Source organism: Garra rufa, chromosome 2 (genome assembly GCF_049309525.1).
Source record: "Garra rufa chromosome 2, GarRuf1.0, whole genome shotgun sequence".
Taxonomy (NCBI): domain Eukaryota; kingdom Metazoa; phylum Chordata; class Actinopteri; order Cypriniformes; family Cyprinidae; genus Garra; species Garra rufa.
The window spans coordinates 42,500,760-42,524,201 of record NC_133362.1 but is presented as its reverse complement, the minus strand read 5'-3'; the positions used below and the strand labels follow the sequence as shown (position 1 = coordinate 42,524,201).

Below are 23,442 nucleotides of genomic sequence, written 5' to 3'. Positions count from 1 at the left end.
AATTAGACTTTAAACCAACTTAAAAAAAAAAAAAAAAAAAAAAAAAAAAATATATATATATATATATATATATATATATATATTGATTTATTTTAAAAATAAAACACTTAAAATAATTATTTGTTATAATAACAGTCAAAATATTTTCTTTAGACATATGCCACAATGTTACGTAATGTAAGTCAATATAATAATTATTGTTTTTTTTTTCTATACCATTTTTACACCTTTTTCACCAAAGCAAAAGCTATAAATTAGAATGAAAGTAGAATTTTTACTTAGGATAAAACTAAACACATTGTTTTAGTCAGTGTTTAATTCACTAAGTTTAAATAAAGACAATGTGTAATGTCTTTTTAAAATATGTTTTATATTTTCTGTTACGTATTACAAGTTTTAAAGTAAAGCTAGCCAGTATTTGTTCTGCACAATAATACTTTGGTGTCAAATGAAAATACTATTGAAACAAACCAAAAAAAAAAAAGCAGTTTTTTACAGTAAAATACTGTTTCTTTTGTTTCTTTGTGATTTGTTTTTAGACAAACTGAACAAAGAAGGTTTAAACCAAAAACCATGATTAGATTATAAAACTTGAATATAAACATTCAACAAGTCTGCTAGTACACTTTTAAAAATAAAGGTTCTTTATTGGCATCGATGGTTCTATAAAGAACCTTAAACTTCCATGGAACCTTTCAAATGCAGAAAAGGTTCTTTATAGTGGAAAAAGGTTCTTTAGATTTTTTAAAAATGTTCTTAAAAATGGTACATTTTTTAGAACTGTTCACTGAAAGGTTCTTTGTCGAACCAAAAGTGTTTCTTCTATGGAATCCCGCAAAAAAAACACCCCTTTGGAGACTTTATTTGTAAGAGCGTACTGCACTTAACACTAAGTCTGCATCTTAAACAGTGCATGTCACCATACTGTACTTCTGTGTACAGTTTAAAGTACTGTCAAATTAGCCAAAATATCTGATAAACAAAGAATCAAGTACCAAGGGACGTGTAGATCTTTGTCAATGACAGGTGTTCAAATTCTGCTAAAATCTGTGACCTTCAAAGTATGATTGTTATTGTTATTTGTATATTGTGCACTTTTTTGCCATTTGCTTTGTAAAAAAGCACCTAGTAAATGAATGTGGCAATGAAATTCATACGCTCGTGATCACACCATCTGAACTCTTTTCCTTGACCTGTTTACTACTGTTATTCATAATCCCAGCTGGCATCATATCACCAAATATGCTTAAACACACAGCTTTATGGCAAAAGCATTTGTTTATTTCCCTCTGAGCCATACCATCTGTTGCCTTTGCAGGATGACAGCATCTTGAAGGAGTTTGATATCAGCCATCATGTGAAGGAGGGCTTTGAGAAAGCAGACCCGTCACAGTTCGAGCTGCTCAAGGTGTTGGGTCAGGGCTCCTACGGAAAGGTGAGCTTTGAAAATACTGTGTCTGACTTATTCTCTGTTTGTTACTGTAATGCAGACTCATCATCAGTAGCTAAAATTAGATGTGCCATTTGTTTAAATGTAATTTTGTTAATGCAAGTGGAGTGAAGGTTTGGGGTAATGGATGTAAAACCATTTTTGGTGTCCTTTTAAACCCTTCAGTTGAACGTTGGAGAGTAAGGATCAGTCGTTGCAGGATTTTCATTGCATAATTTTAAATGATTATCATGTGTCCCAAAACTAAAGATTCCTGCCTGTTCCAAAACCTAGTAAGTTTTATGCAGGCAGCACATTATAATTGCATGATCAACATAATCAGAGATACCTTTGGAGACAAAGCAGGAGAAATGTTTATTTTAAGTATAATTAGAATTCCTTTATTACAAATTTTAAACTAAAAAAAGTATTAGACTGTATTAGTACTGCAGTGTTAGCAACAACTAAGTCGATTGTCGATTGTAAGTTGAGCCTTAGCTGGTTGTGAATGTGTAGGTGGTTAATTTACTCAGCTTTAACTGATGCCTTTTTCTGTTAAAACACAAAAGATGCATGTTCAAAATTGAAAAAAAAATACGAAAAAAGTATCAGTAAGTCAGAAGTCATATAATAGCTTTCTGTGAAGAAGACAAAGTTGATCTTTTAGTCTCGATACTACGGTGGCCGAGAGAGGCCAACGTACGATACCTTTAAATGCTGGCTACATAGATAGCTCACCGGGTTTTAGAGCAGAAAAGAAATCTCTGTCTATCAGTCTTCACAAATTAAGCTGTCACAAAGCTGTCATATGGCTTAAGACTTATACTTGAGATATACTGTCATGGACATGTGAACACTTTATGGTGTTTTTGCACCTTTTTTGAGCTTGACAGCCTTTGGACAATGTCTAAGAGCCTGTTTACATCTGGTCACTCAATTTGGCTTTACTGATCAAATACTGTAGCTGTACCATGGTTAATTAAATTAACCATAAGAGCTATTGCCGTCTTTGATGTTGAAATTAGCTGATGATGAATAAAGTGTAGCTCATATCTTTTGCTTTCGCTGACGTGAACTCCATTAAATTTGAATATTGTGTGGGAATTGAAGAACGGTTTTATATCCATTTTGTGAAGGCACATTTATTTGGCCAAATGAAAATACAACGATATGAACAAATCAGATAGCTATCCAATAAGTTAAAACACATGAAGTGACCAGATGTAAACAGGCCCTTTGATTTTTGAACATGTTTCCATTTACTTAAATGTGTTTTCACAAAATGAATAATGCGGTTTGGTTTTCAAGGCTATATGTAATTTAACTGAGTCAACAGCAATAAAAGCAACAGATAGCTGCATTTTGTTTATCATCAGTTAAAGGATTACTCCACTTCTAGCATAAGAATTTCCTGATAATACTCACCCATGTCATCCAAGATATTCATTTCCTTCTTTCTTCACTCACAAATAAATTATAAGTTTTTTTGAGGAAAGCATTCCAGGGTTTTTCTCCATATAGTGGACTTCAATGGTGCTCAACAGATTGCAGTTTAAAAATGCAGTTTTAATGCAGCTTCAAAGGGCTCTACATGATCCCAGCCAAGGAACAAGGGTCTTATCTAGCAAAACAATGTGTCAAATAAATTATTTATATTTTATTATTTATACCCTTTTTAACCACAAATGCTAATCTTGTCTAGCTCTGTTATGTGCATGAGTACTCTGGGCACTCCGGTTTAACACAGTGGATGTCAAAAAACTTGCATCTCATTTTCTCCTCCAACTTCAAAATCGTCCTACTTCGCTGTTTTACCTTTTTTTGTAAAGGGCGTTTGCCCTTCTGTGCACATTCACTTTGTAAACACTGGGTCGGTATTCTGCAGCGATGTTGGAAAATTTTGAAGTTGGAGGAGAAAATGAGATGGGAGTTTTTCGACATACCCTAACTGTATTGAACCGGAGTGCACAGAGTATGCATGCGCATCGCAGAGCTAGACAAGATGAGGATTTGAGGTTAAAAAGTATATAAATTGTACATTTTTGCTAGATAGGATCCTTATTCTTTGGCTGGGATCATGAAGTGCTGAAACTGCATTTTTAACCTTCAATCCGTTGAGCACCATTGAAGTCCACTATATGGAGAAAAGTCCTGGAATGTTTTCCTCAAAAACCTTAATTTCTTTGCAACTGAAGAAAGAAAGACATGAACATCTTGGATGACATGGGGTGAGTAAACCAAAAAGTGGAGAAATTCTTTAAGCTCAGGAGAAAGACCGGCATCAGCACTGGTAAAATAATTTAGTCTTATTATTTTTAACGAAGATGAGAGTGTGTAGCATCTGCAGCTTACTTTAATTTTCATTACATCAGTTCACTGAAGGGATACTCAGTCATCTACTTATCTGTGGCACTGTGTGTTGCATTAGCACTGTCATATCTGGCTATAGCTATAACACGCTCTCACACATTTATTTTTTTAACATTTTGGGAGGAGTAAAATTTAAGGTCCCACTTTACATTAGGTGGACTTAACTACTATGTACTTACATTTAAATTAATAATTTGGTACAGTGTACTTATTGTGTACATACATGTTTTTACATTGTACTTAGATTTTTTTTTGTTAAAAAACCTCTATACAATTACATTTGTAATTAATTTCTGTAATTATCACTGTTGACCCATCCCTTACACCCTAACCCACCCTTAAACCTAACCATACCACTAAACTTGTCCCTAACCTTATTTAAATTTAAAACCTAACCATATCCCACCTTAATAGAAGCAAAAGTGTTTTGCATATTAAGTACATTGTACTTCTTTTTTGATGCAAGTACATAATAGTTAAGGCCACTTAATATAAAGTGTGACCAAATTTACATACTGTATGTATTTTTTGCAACCGAATGCTTTTACACTTGTCCAGTTTCGTCTTGTCCAGTGGTTTAAGTGATTGGATTTAAATGTGTCTCGAAAGCATTTTGAAGGCCATTTAAACCTGGCCTTTTTACAATTGGATAATTATCAGATCAGAGAAAACACATGAAGTGACCAGGCCCTAGAACAGGGGTGTCCAATTAAGCAGAGTTTAGGTCCAGCCTTAATAAAACACACTTAAACCAGCATATCAGGGTCTACCAGATTACTAGAGGATTACTGAAAACTTCCAGGCAGGTGTTTTGGAGCTGGTTGGAGCTTCACCTTCCAGGATAGTGGCCCTCGAGGACCGGAGTTTCACATTTGCCCTAAGATATGTGAATATTGTGGGGTTTTTTAACCTTACGTTTTATTTTACAGGTGTTCTTGGTGAGAAAAATCAAAGGTTCAGATACAGGACAACTCTATGCTATGAAGGTTTTGAAAAAGGCAACACTGAAAGGTAAAACTGAAGCTTAAGCCCTTAAATTATGTGATCTGAATTGTGATTTCTGCTCTACAATTTGTATGTTTTGCATTTGTCAGTCTTTCCTTAGTATGCATTGATGTACAGCCTGCAGTTATTATTTCACAGCAGCATGATCTCTAACCTGTGAGTCATAACTGAGCTGCTAGGAGGCCTGAAGTGCTCTCTAGTTGATTTTTAAGGAGTATCTGAATCATCAAATTGTTTAACATGGGGAGAAGGTCCCACTCAGATGCCCAGGCAATTTTCCTGAGTGACAATTTTGCGGTATTGCGCACTTCAGATCCGTAGCAGCTTCTCTGGAACAAAGACAAAGAAGCAATCACAAACGAACAAAACAGATGAAGTCTTAAAAAGCGAACTGATATTCCTCATCACTTTGTTTTTACACAGCAAACACAAATTGAAACAAAACAGCAGTTATCATAGTGATTCATAATGCTCAGTTTGGAGTGGTAGTTTGTTTCACAACCTGTTCACAACCCACATAACTTATTCACTCGATGTAACCATGGTTACATCCCAAAGTCTTTGCTTTCCACGGATGATGTTGTGCAAGTTCTTCATGTACGTGTGAATGAAAATAACATTATTGGTAACTGTGGCACCTCACTGCCAGGCCACAGCAATGATGCAGCTGTTACATAAGACTGACCATTCAATGTAAAGCACCCGTGTGAATGAAGCATCCAACATGCTGCTTTTGATTTCAGACTTTTCAAAGATTTATAGAACAGTCCTGGAGGTTTAAAGGTGAAGCCTGTAAATCATTCATGTAGACACTGACTTTTTAAAAAATGTATATTTGCTAATATAAATCATATCGCCCAGAGATCAGATCATCTTGCAAAAACAGCAAGAACATAATGAGAGCTGATATTTTTCATTCATGTGGTTTTATCTAGTGCATTTCTAATCACCGTACTTATGTCTAAATGCCCATATCCAATGTTATCTTAATTCGTAAATTTTTGTTTAATAATCACTGTAATACAACACTCATTTAGACATCTGCAGATCCAAACTAAGTAATTAAGAGCTTCAAGATGGCAGGAGCTATGAAATGTGTCAAGTACACAACGTGGAGGAGACAAATTAATATTCATTTTCCCACAAATGAGTATTAACCACTTTGACATGCACATGAAAATTCAAGTTAATATCCAAATTTTTATGTATTCTGATTATTTATGGTCATAAAAACCTATTAACCAATTGCCATTACTTGGTCGAAATCCATATAAATGTCACAGTCATTAGCTATGTTTCCATCACCGTTTTTATGCGCATTTTGAAGTATCGCAAAATGAAATGAAACACCAAATTTCGGAAAAAAAAAAGTTTATACGCTTGCTTGAGGTGGTTTTTGCCTGCGAAAAAGGGTTAACACTAATAGCAGGAGATGGAAATGCATTTTGCAAATAAATTCCTGCATGCTTATCAAAAATCATGTGACTTTGCGCTATGGAAAGGCATAACTGATGAGGCAGAACGATCTTGTTGCACAGCATCTGAAATGTTGTTATGGTCATTCTTAAATGTTGCGCTAGTAATTAATTATATATGGAAATTATTATATTCAGTGGCCACTTTTCTTAAATATATTTAGTGCCAGTTTATCAGGAAGTGAAGATTTTGTTTTCTTTGACTCGTTGGATGGTAACAGCGCTCATTCGTAAATGTTTTATGCGATATTCCAATTTTGCAATATTGCAATATTCCATTGTCCTTATGATGGCAGCATTCGCTTTCTTTGCTTAATTATTTGCTGTCTGGTATACTATTGCCGACTTTGGAAAAGATGAATAAGCAAAAGTCCATCCAGAATTTGAGGGTCAGTCTTTGCGCTTATTGTCGTGAAAGCCAATGGAATGATTTTAACAGGGAGATTAGTGTAAACACGGATATCGGATACTAGGCATGTCTAAAGTGAATGTAAACAGACAGGCCAAAAAATCGGATATGGTGAAAAGATTGGATCTGTGCATTAATACTTGCAGTGTAAACTCAGCCTATGGGAGGGATGGTAAATTTGACATTGTTCTCTCTTGTGACTACTGTTATCAGTCCCCATAATTTTTTTCCTTTGATTGAAATTTGTAAAAACACTATCACAGAGTTTTTCTTTTGCTATTTGAGCAAACGGTAATGCAAAAAAAAATTATTTGTGGTACTCTCCCATTCACTGCTCTCGAAGTTAACCCAACTATGATGACTTCCACTGCAACCCGGAAATGTGAAAATGATCCATTGGAATTTCCACTGTTCATTTCTTTTAATGCATTTTGGCCATTTATTTACACGACAACAGCATTTATGGGGCCTGAAAATGAAAACTTTTGAAAACAGGTTTCAAAGTGCAAGTTTCTGAAAACAATACCAATACCTGTGAAAGTGGTCATGTGATGTTATGCAGATGTCTATTACGTGTTTGTGTAGTGTTTTTTTACAAAGTAACATTGCCAACTACTGGCCTGGCATGCATAATGCAGTCAATTTTACAGATTTGTGTGAACAGGGATTGGTTTGACAATGTTGTAATCTGTGTCCAAAAAAACACAAGGAAAACTTATCAGTTTTTTTTATTATTTATTTAGAATTTTTAATTAATCAGTTTCTACATTTTGTCTCTAAGTGCGGGACAGAGTGAGATCGAAAATGGAGCGCGACATTCTCGCAGAAGTGAATCATCCCTTCATTGTCAAACTCCACTATGGTAAGTTGTTCTCTCAAGAGGAGTCTATAAACAACAGAACAAGAGCATTTACACAGGAACATCAGTTTCTGAACCCCCTGTGCTCAGTTGAAGTGACAAACAGACAGTGTTGTGGAATGACTAACCACATAACATAACTAAACTACATTCTGCAGTTGTATGACAGTAGCTCAGCTGTTTTAATAGCGTTGAAGGCTTTGCAGTAATGAGCTATCATGTATTCTTTTCTGTTCAAGGTTGATTTTGTCTTTTGTCAAATTATTGAAAAAATAATAATAATAACAATGGGATCATTATTTATTTAAAAAGAGAGCCAGTAGCTTGATTGTAGCATTTAAATTGAGTAACTGAGCAAACTACAGTTTCAGGTTTTTACAGATTTTTTACAGAAATACTGCTTAAATGTCACCTCTGTTGCTTTTCCCCTCAGCCTTTCAGACAGAAGGAAAGCTATACCTTATATTGGACTTTCTCAGAGGGGGAGATCTTTTCACACGTCTTTCCAAAGAGGTCAGTTTTTATAAAATAGCTCAAGTCAACTAAATAATTCTGCTGCTAAACTGTTGCTAAACAGGCAACACGGTATGCTTGTTTGGGTGTAAAAGCTTCTAAAAGGAATAATTGAGTTAAAAATCATCTTTATTATATAATTTGTGTTGTTCTAAACCCTAAATACTTTATTTTCTCTGTGTAACACAAAAGGAGGTGTTTTTAAAAATGTTGTTGCTGCACTTTTCCAGTGAAAGTGAATGAGAAGCGATGTTTTCAAGCTCCAAAAGTGAAAATGTTCACTCATTACAATATGGGTTACCAAACTTGGCTTCACTTCACATTCCTCCTAAACAAATGCAACATGCTAAATCTGAATATGTGAAAAGGCAGATTTCAGAGCACACAAGTCAAATATACTTTTTTAATAATACTTTTATGTAGGGCTGTCCCCGAATAGTCGAAGATTCGATGCATCGATATGCGGAGCCTGATTCGACCACCGATCTCACAGTCGAATCTTCGCGGGTGAAACGAGCATCATACCATTTTGCCAATATGGGGGTGCTCAATGTCTAATTGCACACAGAACTACTGGTTTTGTACGGTTATATTAAGTTATATACAGCCTTTGATTATGATAATGCAGTAAAAACAAAAGTGAAAAGAAAGAAGCGTTCAATAAATATGTTTAACGTGTTTGTGAATAAATCCAACCACCCCTGTGACTAATTTAATTTTCACTTTCCCTGATGCATGACGAGATGAGGACCATCTTGACGGCAGGGATGGCGGCGATCACACCGAACGCCTCTTTTGAATGGTTTTCTGTTGGCAGTGAGCGTTCTGCACGCTGTTTATGCGCCCCCGGCGCCTCGCGTTTTCGCCGCCTGCTGCGCCTCGCGTTTTGCAGGAGCGCTCTGAGCGCCTGAAATTGAAAAAAAAATCAACTCTGAGCGGAAAAAACGCCCAACGTCATTCGTGTTCTTTTCCATTGTCCAATCGAATGAATGGAGAGGCGGGCCTTCTGTTGTGATGGCGAAAGTTTACCGTTGCTTAAAAAGTCCAGAGACTCCAAGAAATGGAGGAGAAACCTTTGGTGTCTATCGTGGGTAACACGGAGCTGTATTATTTAGGGTTACTGCTAATATGACAGTTTAGTTAACAGCAAAAAACTAAGATTTTAGAGCGCTCGCGCTATAATCCTTTGAATTGACTGACAGGACAGCTGTTTTGGTCGTTGCTTAGCAACATAAAAAAACCGCAGCACACTGTTCTTTCATTAAAAGTCACCAAAAAAGGCAGTGCTGTGCGCCTCGCGCTTTTAGAACTAAAAGACGCGTTCTGTGTTTTTATTTAAACCTAAATAAGTTTGTCTGTCAGTTGGCAGGCAGTTTTGGTCGCTTATAAAATAAAATAAAAATAGTTTTACCCTCCTGCTGACTATAGTGTCGTGCCCCTCCCAACCCATTCACACACGCACATAGGCCTAGATGATTCGACTATCGGTCGACTATAGAAAGATTCGAAAATTCTGATTCGACTATGAAAATTCATAGTCGGAGACAGCCCTACTTTTATGATGCACTTTTTGGAGACTGACAAGATTTATTTTATGTAATGATCACAGTGAAGATTCTTCTAAATGTCCCTTTTGTACTATTGGAGCTTATGTGTTTAAGATAAGTGAGTAAATGAGTTGACAGTTATAATACTAGTATATTTGTGTCCACTCATACAGTTGCTATTGCAATTGCTTAGTAATAGGTTGCAAGCATTTGATCATTTAGTAATTACCAAAATATCCACCTGCAATGGAGGTACATCCACATGTGCAGATTGAACCGTAATGGAGACATTATTTGGTTTGAATGCCTTGGTAATTAAAGGCATGTCTGGCATCTATTCTCTGATGGATGGTGTAATTGGTCCCTCTTAGCACTCACTGTACTATAATTTTCCTTAATGGAGTGTTTGATTTTCTTGATCACATCACTTTCTTATTTTCCGAATTCAATAAAAACTTCCCTTAAGGATGTTTCCCTTCGCGCATGGGGAACAAATCTGATTATTGATCTATTGACAGCAACGCTTGCGGAAGCCTGTACTTTCTGAGCTGCGCATCATACATCATAGCAGCAGAGGTCATCAGGGGAAAATGATCAATGCCATTGTTGGGAAATGCAGCACGGTGTAGATGCTGGTAACGATTAAGGGAAAATAATCTGTTTTACATTGATTAGTACAGTTTGTGTCTAGCGGTTGTATAGAGTTTGTAATAGATCCCCTGTGTGCCGAAAGTATTCTCAGTGACTGAAACCAAGGTCATATATATATATATATACATAGAGGTGCATCTCACTAAATTAGAATGCCATTGAAAAGTCCATTTATTTCAGTAATTCAACTCAAATTGTGAATTAAATAACTCATCTGTTAAATAAATTCAATGCAAACAGACTGAAGTAGTCTGAAGTGGGAGTTTAAGTCTTTGCTTCTTTTAATTGTGATGATTTGGCTCACATTTAACAAAAACCAACCATTTCACAATCTCAACAAATTAGAATACTTCATAAGTCTAAAAAAAAAACATTTTTAGTTAATTGTTGGCCTTCTGGAAAGTATGTTTATTTACTGTATATGTACTCAATACTTGATATGGGCTCCTTTTGTTGTCATTACTGCCTCAGTTCAGCGTGGCATGGAGGTGATCAGTCTGTGGCACTGCTGGGGTGGTATGGAAGCACAGGTTTCTTTTACAGTGGCCTTCAGCTCATCTGCTTTTTCTGGTCTCTTGTTTCTCATTTTTCTCTTGACAATACCCATAGATTCTCTATGGGGTTCAGGTCTGGTGAGTTTGTTGGCCAGTCAAGCACACCATCACCATGGTCATTTAACCAACTTTTGGTGCTTTTGTCAGTGTGGGCAGGTGCCAAATCCTGCTGGAAAATGAAATCAGCATCTTTAAAAAGCTGGTCAGCAGAAGGAAGAATGAACTGCTCTAAAATTGCTTGGTAAACGGGTGCAGTGACTTTTGCCTCTCAAGGCTGCGGTTCTTTCGGTTAGTTGTGCAACTTTTTCTTCCATGCTTTTTCCTTTGATTCAACTTTCTGTTAACATGCTTGGATTCAGCACTCTGTGAACAGCCAGCTTCTTTGGCAATGAATGTTTGTGGCTTACCCTCCTTGTGAAGGGTGTCAATAATTGTCTTCTGGACAACTGTCAGATCAGCAGTCTTCCTATGATTGTGTAGCCTATAAACCAAACTGAGAGACCATTTTAAAGGCTCAGGAAATCTTTGCAGGTTTTTTAAATGAATTAGCTGATTGGCATTTCACCATATTCTTATTTGTTGAGATGTGAATTGGTGTTTTTTTTGTTTAATGATCGTTTTTAGTGTTCTTAAATGCAATAATTACATTAATTAAACTATTTTCTGATCTTTTTGCAGAAAATGTTGTTGATATTGTTTATATTAAAATTAAACTTTTGTCCTTTGACATTTTCAAAATTAAATAGAAATACTTTTCTGTCCTTTAGTGTGACATAATGTCCTACGGTGTGACACACCGTAAAAGAACCACAGATTTGTTTTTATCTCAAAACATCTTTTTGCAATAGGGGGCATATAAGTATCACTCTATATAAGTATCTTAAAATGGTATAATTTTTTAGCAGTTTTAAATAGATGACAGCAAAGTCTGTCTTGAAATTGTCCAACAAGACATGGGGGAAAAATTATGTTAATTCTAATTTCATATTAAATAAATAACACTATATGAAAGTAAGTGTCTAGCAATGAAGATAATCTCTCTCATGCTATTTGTATATATTATTATAGTTTTTGTTTTCTTAACTTTGGCTATGTCACACCATAGGTTTAGTAAAAATGTAAAAAAATAAAACAATGAACTGTCAAAGTTAGTGACCCTTTATATAAGACCTCACACTACATAATATATGTATTTATTCTTTCTGCATTTACAACAACAAAAAAGCATTTTTACTGCCTATTTGTCAACCTCCCATATATATGTTGAAAAAAAAATGTCCCAGGTTACGTATGTAACCCTGGTTCCCTGAGGGAACGAGACGCTGCGTCACCAACACTTTGGGGAATGCCATTGGCGAACCACGCTCTGAACGTAGTCTGTAACCAATCAAATGACGGGAGTGACGTCACCGGCACGGTGACGTAAGCGACCAGGAAGTATAAAGCACGTGCATTTCAAACCGGTGTCAGCTTCCAGGAATGAAGCGATACGCGGCAGGAATGCGGGAATTATGGTCCATGATGCAGCGTCTCGTTCCCTCAGGGAACCAGGGTTACATACGTAACCTGGGACGTTCCCTTCCGGGAAATCGGCTGCATCATCAACGCTTTGGGGAACGAGATGTCCACGCCCCCAGAATTCCAAATCCCTGCCTAGGGTCTGCTAGGACAAGGTGGAAAGAGGTGTGCCTGGTGAATATGCCAGAGCATGAGAAGTCTCCGCCTGGGGAAATTGCCAGGACACGGAGGGATAAAGTCTCTGCCTAGGGAAATTGCTAGGACAAGAGTGGTATTACGCCTCTGTCTGGGGAACTGCCAGAACAGGAGGGAGAGAATCCACCTCAGCCCTCAGGCACACGAGGAGAAGGTAGTACACCTCTGTCTGGGAAACAGCCAGAGCAAGAGGGACACAAGTAGTGCCTGGTGAACCTGCCAGGACACTGGAATGTCTCCGCCTGGGGAAATTGCCAGGACGCGAGTGGTATTACACCTCTGTCTGGGGAACCGCCAGAACAGGAGGGAGAGAATCCACCTTGGCCCTCAGGCACACGAGGAGAAGGTAGTACACCTCTGTCTGGGAAACAGCCAGAGCAAGAGGGACACAAGTAGTGCCTGGTGAACCTGCCAGGACACTGGAATGTCTCCGCCTGGGGAAATTGCCAGGACACGAGTAGTATTACACCTCTGTCTGGGGGACCGCCAGAACAAGAGGGAGAGAATATACCTCGCCCCACAGGCACACGAGGGACAAAATATCTGTCACTCCAGGACAGAGGAGCCTGGAGCGGCTCTCAGGTCTAGCTCGTAGAACCTGACAAATGTTAAAGGTGAGGACCAACCCGTAGCACTGCAGATGTCCTGAACAGGGACACCTGCCAGCAGAGCTTTAGAGGCAGCCACGCCTCGAGTAGAGTGAGCCTTGACTCCCATCGGCGATGGGAGGCCAGAGGACTCATAAGCAGTGGATATGGCATCCACGATCCATCTACTGATTGTAGGTTTTGTTGCAGGGTGCCCCCTCTTAGGGGGACCATAACAAACCAACAATTGCTCTGTTTTACGCCACAAGGCAGCTCTGTGGACGTATGTGTCCAGTGCTCGCACTGAACACATGCAATTATACTTACGATGGTCGCTCTCCATGAATGGAGGAGGGTAAAAGGCCTGTAGTGTGACCGGCTGTGGTACTGCTATCGGGACCTTCGGGACATACCCAGCTCTAGGGTAGAGGAAGGCTTTGGCCAGACCGGGCGCAAAGTCAATATAAGAAGGGGCCACAGAAAGGGCCTGAAGGTCTCCTACTCTCCTCAGAGAAGTAAGAGCCAACAGCAACGTCGTCTTAATAGTAAGAAGGCGGTCCGAAATCTCCTCTATAGGCTTGAATGGAGGCCTACAGAGAGCTTCGAGTACCACAGCGAGATCCCACATGGGGACCCTCGGTTTCACTCGAGGTCTCAACCTGAGTGCACCGGAAACGTGTGACCAGGGGGTTCTTACCCACTGACAGGCCACCAAGAGGGGCGTGGTAGGCTGATAAAGCCGCCACGTACACCTTCAAGGTGGAGTGGGCTAACCCTGCGGAAAAGCGAGACTGCAGGAACTCCAGTACTGTACCAATTGGGCAGTGAACTGGGTCTAATTGCCGTTCTGTACACTACGAGGTGAATAACTTCCACTTAAGGCCATAAAGTTTCCTTGTAGAGGGAGCTCTAGATTGAAGGATGGTCTCAACAACCTCAGTTGAGAGACCATCATCTATGAGTTGTGCCCCCTCAGGGGCCACACCCATAGCTTCCACATCTCCGGGCGGGGGTGAATAATAGAGCCCCCGGCCTGGGAGAGGAGGTCCCTCCTGACGGGAATCATTCACGGAGAGCCGACGAGGAGGGTGATTATGTCCGAGAACCATACTCGGGCCGGCCAGTATGGGGCTACTAACAGTAGACGGACTCCATACCGGCATACTCCCGGGAGCAGAGCGATCGGGGGAAAGGCGTACAGACGTAGCCTCGACCACGTCTGTACCATCGCTTCCAGTCCGAGAGGAGCTGGAGGAACTAGAGAGAACCAGAGGGGACATTGCGATGTCTCTTGAGTCGCAACGAGGTCCACCTGAGCCTGGCCAAACACTCTCCATATCTGCTTCACTACATCTGGGTGAAGCATCCATTCCCCGGGCCTCGGCCCCTGCCTCGACAGGACGTCTGCTCCCACATTGAGATGTCCAGGGATATGAACTGCACTCAGTGAGAGGAGTTTTATCTGTGACCACAGGAGGATATGGTACGCCAGCTTGTACAAGGGGCGTGAACGCATACCCCCCTGGTGATTGTTGTAATACACCACCGCCGTGTTGTCGGTGCGGACCAACACATGACGGTCTCTCAGGTCTGAGATAAAGTGTTTTAGGGCCTTGAATACAGCCAGCATCTCTAGACAGTTTATGTGCCATGAGAGATGATGACCACTCCACAGACCGCAGGCCGAGCGGCCACTCATGACCGCTCCCCAACCGGTGAGGGAAGCATCTGTCGCTAGCGTGTGGTTTCTTCCACATGTCCAAGGCACGTAGGCATTGCTGCGTGACCTTGATCCTGCGGAATGGATTTCCCCTCGGGGAGAACCCCTTGGTTTTGAGCCACCACTGTAGCAGTCTCATGTACAGCAGTCCAAAAGGTATCACGTTGGATGCAGCTGCCATTAGACCTAACAGTACTTGGAACTATTTGACAGTGAGTGACAGGCCTAGCTTGACCGCATTTACTGCAGTAAGGATCGACTCGATCCGAGCAGGTGACATATGTGCCTGCATTGTGGTCGAATCCCATACGACACCTAGATAAGTGGTTCTCTGTAATGGAGACAGCACACTTTTCTTGGTGTTGAGTCTCAACCCCAGCTCTTTCATGTGAGCGAGAACAACACCTCGATGTTGAACCGCTAACTGTTCCGAGCTGGCTAAAATCAGCCAGTCGTCTATGTAGTTGAGAATGCGGATGCCCTGGAGTCACAGAGGAGCCAGAGCAGCATCCACACACTTCGTAAAAGTGCGGGGTGAGAGTGCTAGGCCGAAAGGAAGAATTCTGTATTGGTAAGCGTCGCCCCTGAAAGCGAACCTGAGAAACTTCCTGTGTTGAGAAAGGATGGAGACGTGAAAGTACGCGTCTTTCAGATCTATCTTGACAAACCAGTCCTCGGACCTGATTTGAGACACGACCTGCCTGACAGTTAACATCTTGAACTTCAGTTTTCTGACTGAGCAGTTCAACTGTCTGAGATCTAGAATGGGCCGCAGCCCTCCATCCTTCTTGGGAACAATGAAGTACCGGCTGTAGAACCTGGACTCTCTGTGTTGAGGAGGGACCACCTTCGATGGCCTCCTTCCTCAGAAGAGAATTTACTTCCTGTTCCATTACCAGAACCTGCTCGGGGCTTACAAGAGTAGGAAATACCCTGTTGAAAGGTGGCAGCGGAGCGCCGAATTGAATACAAGAGGAGGACCCTGTCCTTTTCTTTCATGTCGGACAGGGTCAGCCACAGATGTCTCTCCGCGGCCACAAGGGCTGCCATAGACCGCCCAATAGCACGGGCGGTCTCCTTTGTGGCACGGAGAGCCAAATCTGCAGTACGGCGCAACTCCGAAACATTGACCTCCTCACCATCGTCTAATTCCTTCAGCAGGTCAGCCTGGTACGCCTGCAAGATGGACATCATATGCAAGCATGCACCAGCCTGACCCGCTGCTGTGTACCCCTTACCCAACAAGCCCGAAGTTGTTTTGAGTGGCTTGGAGGGTAAGGACGGAGCCTTCAGCGATGATGCCAAATCGGGTGACAGATAGCTCGCGAGCGTCTGTTCAACCCGTGGCATCATCTTATAGCCACACTCATCCACCCCTCCCACATTACTGTAGTAAACAGAGGAGGGGGTGAATAAACGGGCTTTTTTGATCAATGGGAAAAAGGTTTTTCCCATGATCTCGACAGCTCACTGTGGAGATCTGGGAAAAACAGAAGGCTCCGTCTTGGAGGTGGTGTTTTAGTCCGCAGAAAGCGTTCATCAAGTTTGCTTTTCTGCGGCTCATATGTTTGCTCGGCGGGCCAGCTGATGTTAAGCTTGGTCACCGCACGAGTAACCACCTCCAAGAGCGGGGATCGAGGGAGCGGTTGTGGTTCGTCAACACTCTCTACATCAACCTCCTCGGAGGAAGATAAGAGAAGTGTTGATGCCTCATCCCGGAGGGAAGAAACCGCAGTGCGGTCTGCTAGGTGAGGAAGGAGATAGGGGTTCACCCGTCTCCATTCCCTCTAACAGATTGAGCTGCAAACCCCACGAGCGCCTCAGCGGAAGCGGGGCCAGACCCGCGAGGAACGCTGGTGAAGGCTCCCTCCTCAAAGAGAGCCTTCCGAGAATGGAGCACCCGCAGTGGAAGACGATCGCACTGCGGGCAGCCAGCCCCCTCGAGAGCTGACTGTGCATGCTCCACTCCCAAGCAGACTACACACAGACTGTGTGTATCCCCACCAACAATAAAACGTTGGCAGGGAGGAACACACCGTCTGTGTGGCTGCTCAACCGCTGTTCTAAATTCAAACTTTCCCCCTTTCTTGGTTGACATATTGCTCAAAATAGTTTTGCAAACTGGCACAGAAAAACAGCAATATGCAACAGACAGACCAACATATAGCGCTTCGCTGAATGACAAAAGCTGACGCCGGTTTGAAACGTACGTGCTTTATACTTCCTGGTTGCTTACGTCACCACACCGGTGACGTCACTCCCATCATTTGATTGGTTACAGACTACATTCAGAGCGTGGTTTGACGCAGCCGAGTTCCCGGAAGGGAACTATAATTTTTATGCTTAAAAATTGAGTTTGTACTTTATCCAGTATATTAGAGTCCTATATTATAGTCCTTCTTAGGTTTCACACTTATCATAATTACAGCCTCTGATGTTAAAGAGTTCTCTAACCGCAGAGTGAGTGGTTTAAATCTATAAAAAGCACATGCAGCAAACCACCAAGAATAACTTTGTTGCCGTGGTAATCGGATGAGAGATGGCAAGGTTTATTTAAAAGCATAATATTTGGCTTTAAAGATGTGGCATCATCTCGTGTTGCTATACTGATCTAGGCCAAGTACTGTTTTTCTTACACCTTATAAAATGATGGCATCTGTTCCTGTGCTACAAACATGTACACTGGAGGTTCAAAGCACAGAAGCAATTATGATTGAAAGCAAGAAAGAATTCTATATTTGCATTATCTATGACAAAACCGCTGTTTTATTTTAAACAGCCTCATGCTGATTGTATGAGCTGTTTATGGAAATGAGCAGTTGTTAAATCAAGCACCTTTTTACTACTGCTCATACTTAAACAAACCCATAAGCATCAGTATTAAACTTTGGTGTGTAACTTGTGCTACAGATGAATGATACCTCAAATCATGCAGCCTATTGAGGATAGGTGTGCTATTAATTTAGAAAGCAATCAGACTGATTTTCACATTATAGATGAGAAAATGGCTAAATGGCTCTGAATATCAAAGAGATTTATGGGTGGGCTCTTTTAACCTGGGTCATTATAGCTCATCACTGCTATAGAAATCACTCAGAACTCCTTGATAGCTACCTAGAATACCCTAGCAACATGGCACAAGCCGACATTTTCTTCAGGATATGCAAATTGTGTTATGTACCATTATAGATTCAGTTTAGATCATGTTTACACGCATTATTCCTGTGGGACTCTCCCAGTCAAGTTGTTGCCCAGTTTGAAAATCTCCTAAGCTCCAGCACATAAAAAATGATTTTAAACCCAGTATCAGCCCCACACTTTTCTGGAGCAGACGTTTCCTTCAGACATTGATTAATGTGACTCATTGGCCATGCTCATTCGCTCAGCTAAACAACCCGTTTTCTGCACCTGTCTGGGCTTTATTGTGCGCGTCACTCTTCATCAGTCACATCGTTCTGTCTTTATTCTGGTTGCTTAGAGATAGTTGTCTTTATTAATTGCTTGTGGACCTCTTTGTGTCATTGTACATCATATAGGCCACTTTGCTTTAGGATAACAAGATTATATGGTATCAGGGATGAATTGTTGAACTCACTTCTCTTCCCCAGGCGTTTTTCAATGATTAATTAACTGTCCTCTGGTGTGACACCATATCCTGATTTTAAATCGGCCAATTCCAGAAAAAACTTTAATTAGTTGAAGGACCCCATTCATGATCATGTTACTGAAGCCCCCTGTCAAGCCCATGACATGTGCACATGGTAAATCTCAGAATTGTTTAAACATTTTGTTTGTTTTTACATTTTTTGGAACCACTACAACAGTGTTACGTTTTTGTCCTTTACAATAGTACATTATGTCACACCACAGGACAGCACTTTAAAAAGCTTTTTGAATAATTAAATAAGATTTATTTATGTATTTATTTATTATTTTTGATCATTTTTAATTTTCTTAAATGCAATAATTACATTAATCGATGATGTTTATGCAGAAAATGTTGTTGATTTGTCCTTTGACATGTTAAAAATTAAATAGAAATACTTTAATAACAATGACAAGTTCTGTCCTTTAGTGTGACATAATGTACTATGGTGTGACACATTAAAGAGATTTGTTTTTATCTCAAAAATCTCAAAAAACAGTTGTGTATTGCAATAGGGGGCATATAAGTATCACTCATCTTAAAATGGTATAATTTTTTAGCAGTTTTAAATGGATGACAGCAAAGTTTGTCTTGAAATTGTCCAACAAGACATCCAAATTGACCATCAAGTGTCCAACAATAAAGATAAATCTCTCTCATGCTATTTGTATATTATTAAAATTTTTTCTTAATTTTCGATTGATTAACTGTTGTAATTTTATTTTCACTCAGCAATAGGTGACTGAATCACATCTACGATCAGTCAGTCACAGGAAATCAAGAATCATTTTTTATTTACATTTTTAATTATTTAAATTGATTGAAAATGATCCCAAACTTTTGGACAACACTGTTTATTTATGTATTTTCTTCATCAAAGTTGTTGAGTACAGTCTTGTTCCTTTTGCTTTAAATCAAAGTTTTTGTATGTTATGATTCACCTCGTAGCAGGCTGGTTTTGTTCATGGCTTATAACTCTTCATTATTTTATTTATCTATTTATTTTTTTAAATCCCTATGGGAAAATTAATGGGAAACATAATTCTGAAACCAAAGCGCCACTGAAAAAGTGGGCTTAAACAGCAAATAGCATTACAGCAGCTATATGTAATATACAGCTATATACATCACAGGTGAGTGGCATCTCAGCTAGAAATTTTTCATGTTCTGGAAATGTTTTTAGTTTTATTTTAGTTCCTAGAATATTCTAGGATAACATTCTCTAAAATTCTAAAATTCTATTCTCTAAAATTCTAATAACGCTTCCCATCACACTAGATGTGGACTTAAATTGCTCAGAAGTCAAATTCTGGTTAAAAGTGAAAACCCAACCTTTGTCTGATGTCAAGCTCCAGCGTCATTAAATAACTGCAAAAACAACATTACCAGCTTCACTTATTATAAACCAGATTGACTTTTTTACAAAAGGTCTTATTGAGATGAACATAGGTTTAGATGTTGATGCCACCATTGTGGTGATAAGTGTTTCCTTAGTTGGGCAATTTATCTCTTGGATGTTTTGTTTTAGTCATAACAAACTATGGTTCTTATGAATAAAACAACAGAAAAAAATCAGATGATGTTGGTTACTTGCTGATGTCAAAGTTGTTATCAATATGTAGTGATCTGACCAACTGATCTACTCTAAAGTCTATGCTATTAACTTCATATTTGTGACTGTAGTAATGTGCTTCAACAGCATAAGATCCAGCAGTGTTCTAATCAGATAGCCTGTATTACTGTCTATAATTTTTTAACCGCATTGCTTATCAATTACATGAAGCTAATGAATGCTTAGCCACACACACCAAGAATCAGTGTATGAATCTCAACAATGGTGACATCCTTAATGCTGCAGTGCATTCTGGGAGTCCTGGATGAGTTTTGTATGATTGCACCCAGAATACATTGCAGCAAGAAGTATGTCACTATTTTTGAGATTCATACACTGATTCTTGATGTTTGTGTTTGTGATGTTTTGGGGTTTTTAATAAAGACAAAGCTTCATCAAACAAAGGGTTTTTTTTTTTTTTTTTTTTTTTCAGCCAACATTTGAGCAGCATTTGAGTTTACATCCAATGTCAAAGCTTCCTGCTTAAATCTTTATTAATATGTTAAAGGATGTTGTTCTAATAATGCTATCAATAAACATTTTTAGATTTTGTTTTAAGAGAATATTCTAGAAAACTACAATGAAGCTTGCCACTGAAACTATTACCAGAACATAGCATAATGTTCTCAGAGCATTCTTAGAACAATGACAATTCCTAGCTGGGATTCTCACTCTAGAGAGCTTTTCGTTGGACAAAAGTGTATGTAGGCCAACAACAGTTGCACTTTCCATAAAGAGCAGCTCCTGCACATACTTCCAGTGACTAATCAGTCTCTGTAAAGTGTGAATTAAAAAGAAACTGGAGCACTTTTACCGAGATATTCATGCACTTGATTTAATCGTGATTCTCCGTTGCAGAACCGTGCTTGGGAAGTGAGACGTAAATTAATTACCGCTGGTGCTCAAATCTCTCATCTGGCTGCAACAGCTGCTGTTCTCCTGGCTGGAACTTGTTACGCCAATCTACCCTCCTCAATATGGCACTGTCTGTCCCCTGATGCTCTCTACAAAGTCTAAATAAATCTCCCGGTGATTAAAATTAGCTTGCAAAAGAGCAATTTTTGGACTTCCAAATATAAGAACACACTGCTACTGCAGTTTTATTGAAGATCTGTCATTGGCCAGGTTCTGCATTAAAGAAATATGCTGGGTTATTTACAGCCGGCTGCTATTGTAAGTGCATTACCGTAAATATAATTCTCATTTGATTTTATAAACTACAGGTACAGAGTCTTGCTGTATAGATATTAATTTATAATTCAGAACATAGCCTATTGAAAATGCTATTTTAAGAAATAACCCTCAATATGTTATGACATTATCATTTCATGCCAAGGTTGATTTGTTGACTCATTTATCCACAGGTAAAACCCAAGAGTGCTGGTTTTCTATTAAGTTTAACTGTACCTTATAGGTTAAAGCATTAGTTAAATAAATAACTAGATTTTGTAAATGCTTGCCTCCCCTTCTTCTGTGCAAATCATTTTTCTCCAGGTGAAAATCATAACCCTAATGTCCAAGAAAAGTAATAATACACCTCCCCTCAACAAGCCGTATGATTTGAGGTATGATTAATGTCCATAACACAGGCTGTGTGGGATGAGTTACATGACAAAATGTTCTGGTTAGGGCCTTGTTCAAATCCATAATCCTAAAGGGATTTGTATTTCTGTGAAAGCATTGGCTAAATGAAAATTAGTTATTTATGATATACATTTTTTTTTTCTTTCTAGGTAATGTTTACTGAGGAAGATGTGAAGTTCTATTTGGCTGAGCTGGCCTTGGCTTTGGATCATCTTCATAGTCTGGGCATCATCTACCGTGATCTTAAACCAGAGAAGTAAGACCAAACCCCTTGTCTTATCAGTAAATTCAATTATGTTTTTTTTTTTTAATGTACACTGTAACCTACATGCCCTAGATAGTGACCTTGTGCCTGTAAGGCCACAAGAATGACCTTGTGTTGATAACCTCAGCATGACCTCGGATTGGACGTAATGTTCAGGAGGGCTTACGTCCTGCATTTTCAAGCAACAGTATAATCCACATCTGGATTAGAGTCAAAAGAACTCTGTGAAACTCTCATGTAATTACAGTCATAATTCAGAGGTTCAAACTGGGTGATGCAACCGTCCCGAGAGCTTCTCTGCTACTGTTTCTTTGGTGCAGTTGCAGCAGCATCTGTTTTGTGTCCTTCTGTTGGATCCAGAGTGCTTGTCATAGCTTATTCCTTCACATTAGACTGAAATGTGTACAGGGATCAAATAATCTAGCACACTTGTAGGCCTGGAGATATTCTAAAAAAAGAGCAAGAAAAACAAACTTTGGCTGATCAACAGAGAGAGAGTCCTTTAAGGGATAGTTCACCCAAAAATGAAAATTTGATGTTTATCTGCTTACCCCCAGGGCATCCAAGATGTAGGTGACTTTGTGTCCTCAGCAGAACACAAACAAAGATTTTTAACGAAAACCGGTGCAGTCTGCCAGCCAAATAATATGAGTGGATGGGCACCAAACCTTTAAAAGTAAACAAAAACATGCACAGACAAATCCAAATTACACCCTGCGGCTCGTGACGATACATTGATGTCCTAAGACATGAAACGATCGGTTTTTGTGAGAAACTGAACAGTATTTATATATTGTTTTTACTTTTGAAACACAGCCACGTCCATCTATCCAGGGCTGCGTTCTCCGAAACCACCTTAACGCTATGTCGTTCTTAAGTTGTACTTTAAGAAGTACCTTATCGTTAATACGTGTTTTCCGAAACCTTCTTAGTTAAGTATACCTTCTGTAAGTCATAGAGCACTCTTAGCTATACCTCATCGCTGCTGACGGTTCATACCGCTAGTGGCCACCACGCAAAAAGCTTTTTTACATCGCAGTTTAATTACACAGAAAATTTTATATGAACATTTAATATAAAATCTGATTTAGTATTAAATTTAAATTTTTACTTTACTTTAAAATTTTACTCATAAAATACTTAAGTTGTTATAGCCTACACCCAGTGTATGGAAGTGTTTTCATTAATAAAGTTTCCATACACTAATGGTTGTTAGCTTTTTTAATTACTATCCCAAGGCAACCATTTGACAGAAAACAAATCCTCCTGCAAACGAACCCTTTAAGACGCGGGGGGTTACCTGGAGAAGTATCTGCCGTTTTTACACTGCAAGCGGCGCGGCGTGACGCGACAAAATACAATAGAACCTATTATGCTGTCTACACTGGGCGGTGCGGCTCGACACGGCAAATCCTTGACAGTAATTTGCTGCCGCATTCTATTTATGACGTGCTCACACAAAGTTTAAATGATTTGCAACGGTCACTTTGTCGCGTCCAGTGT

At 39.5% G+C, this 23,442-nt stretch overlaps 1 protein-coding gene across 1 annotated transcript in view; it reads left to right on the top strand.

The window, feature by feature from the left end:
* rps6ka2 (ribosomal protein S6 kinase, polypeptide 2) overlaps window positions 1-23,442 on the top strand; it is an 85,214-nt gene that overhangs the window by 21,779 nt on the left and 39,993 nt on the right. The window contains exons 2-6 of the mRNA XM_073835214.1: window positions 1,319-1,435; window positions 4,729-4,810; window positions 7,470-7,550; window positions 7,981-8,060; window positions 21,824-21,930. Of these exons, the coding sequence (XP_073691315.1) occupies window positions 1,319-1,435; window positions 4,729-4,810; window positions 7,470-7,550; window positions 7,981-8,060; window positions 21,824-21,930 (467 nt within the window). The remainder of the gene's footprint in view (window positions 1-1,318; window positions 1,436-4,728; window positions 4,811-7,469; window positions 7,551-7,980; window positions 8,061-21,823; window positions 21,931-23,442) is intronic.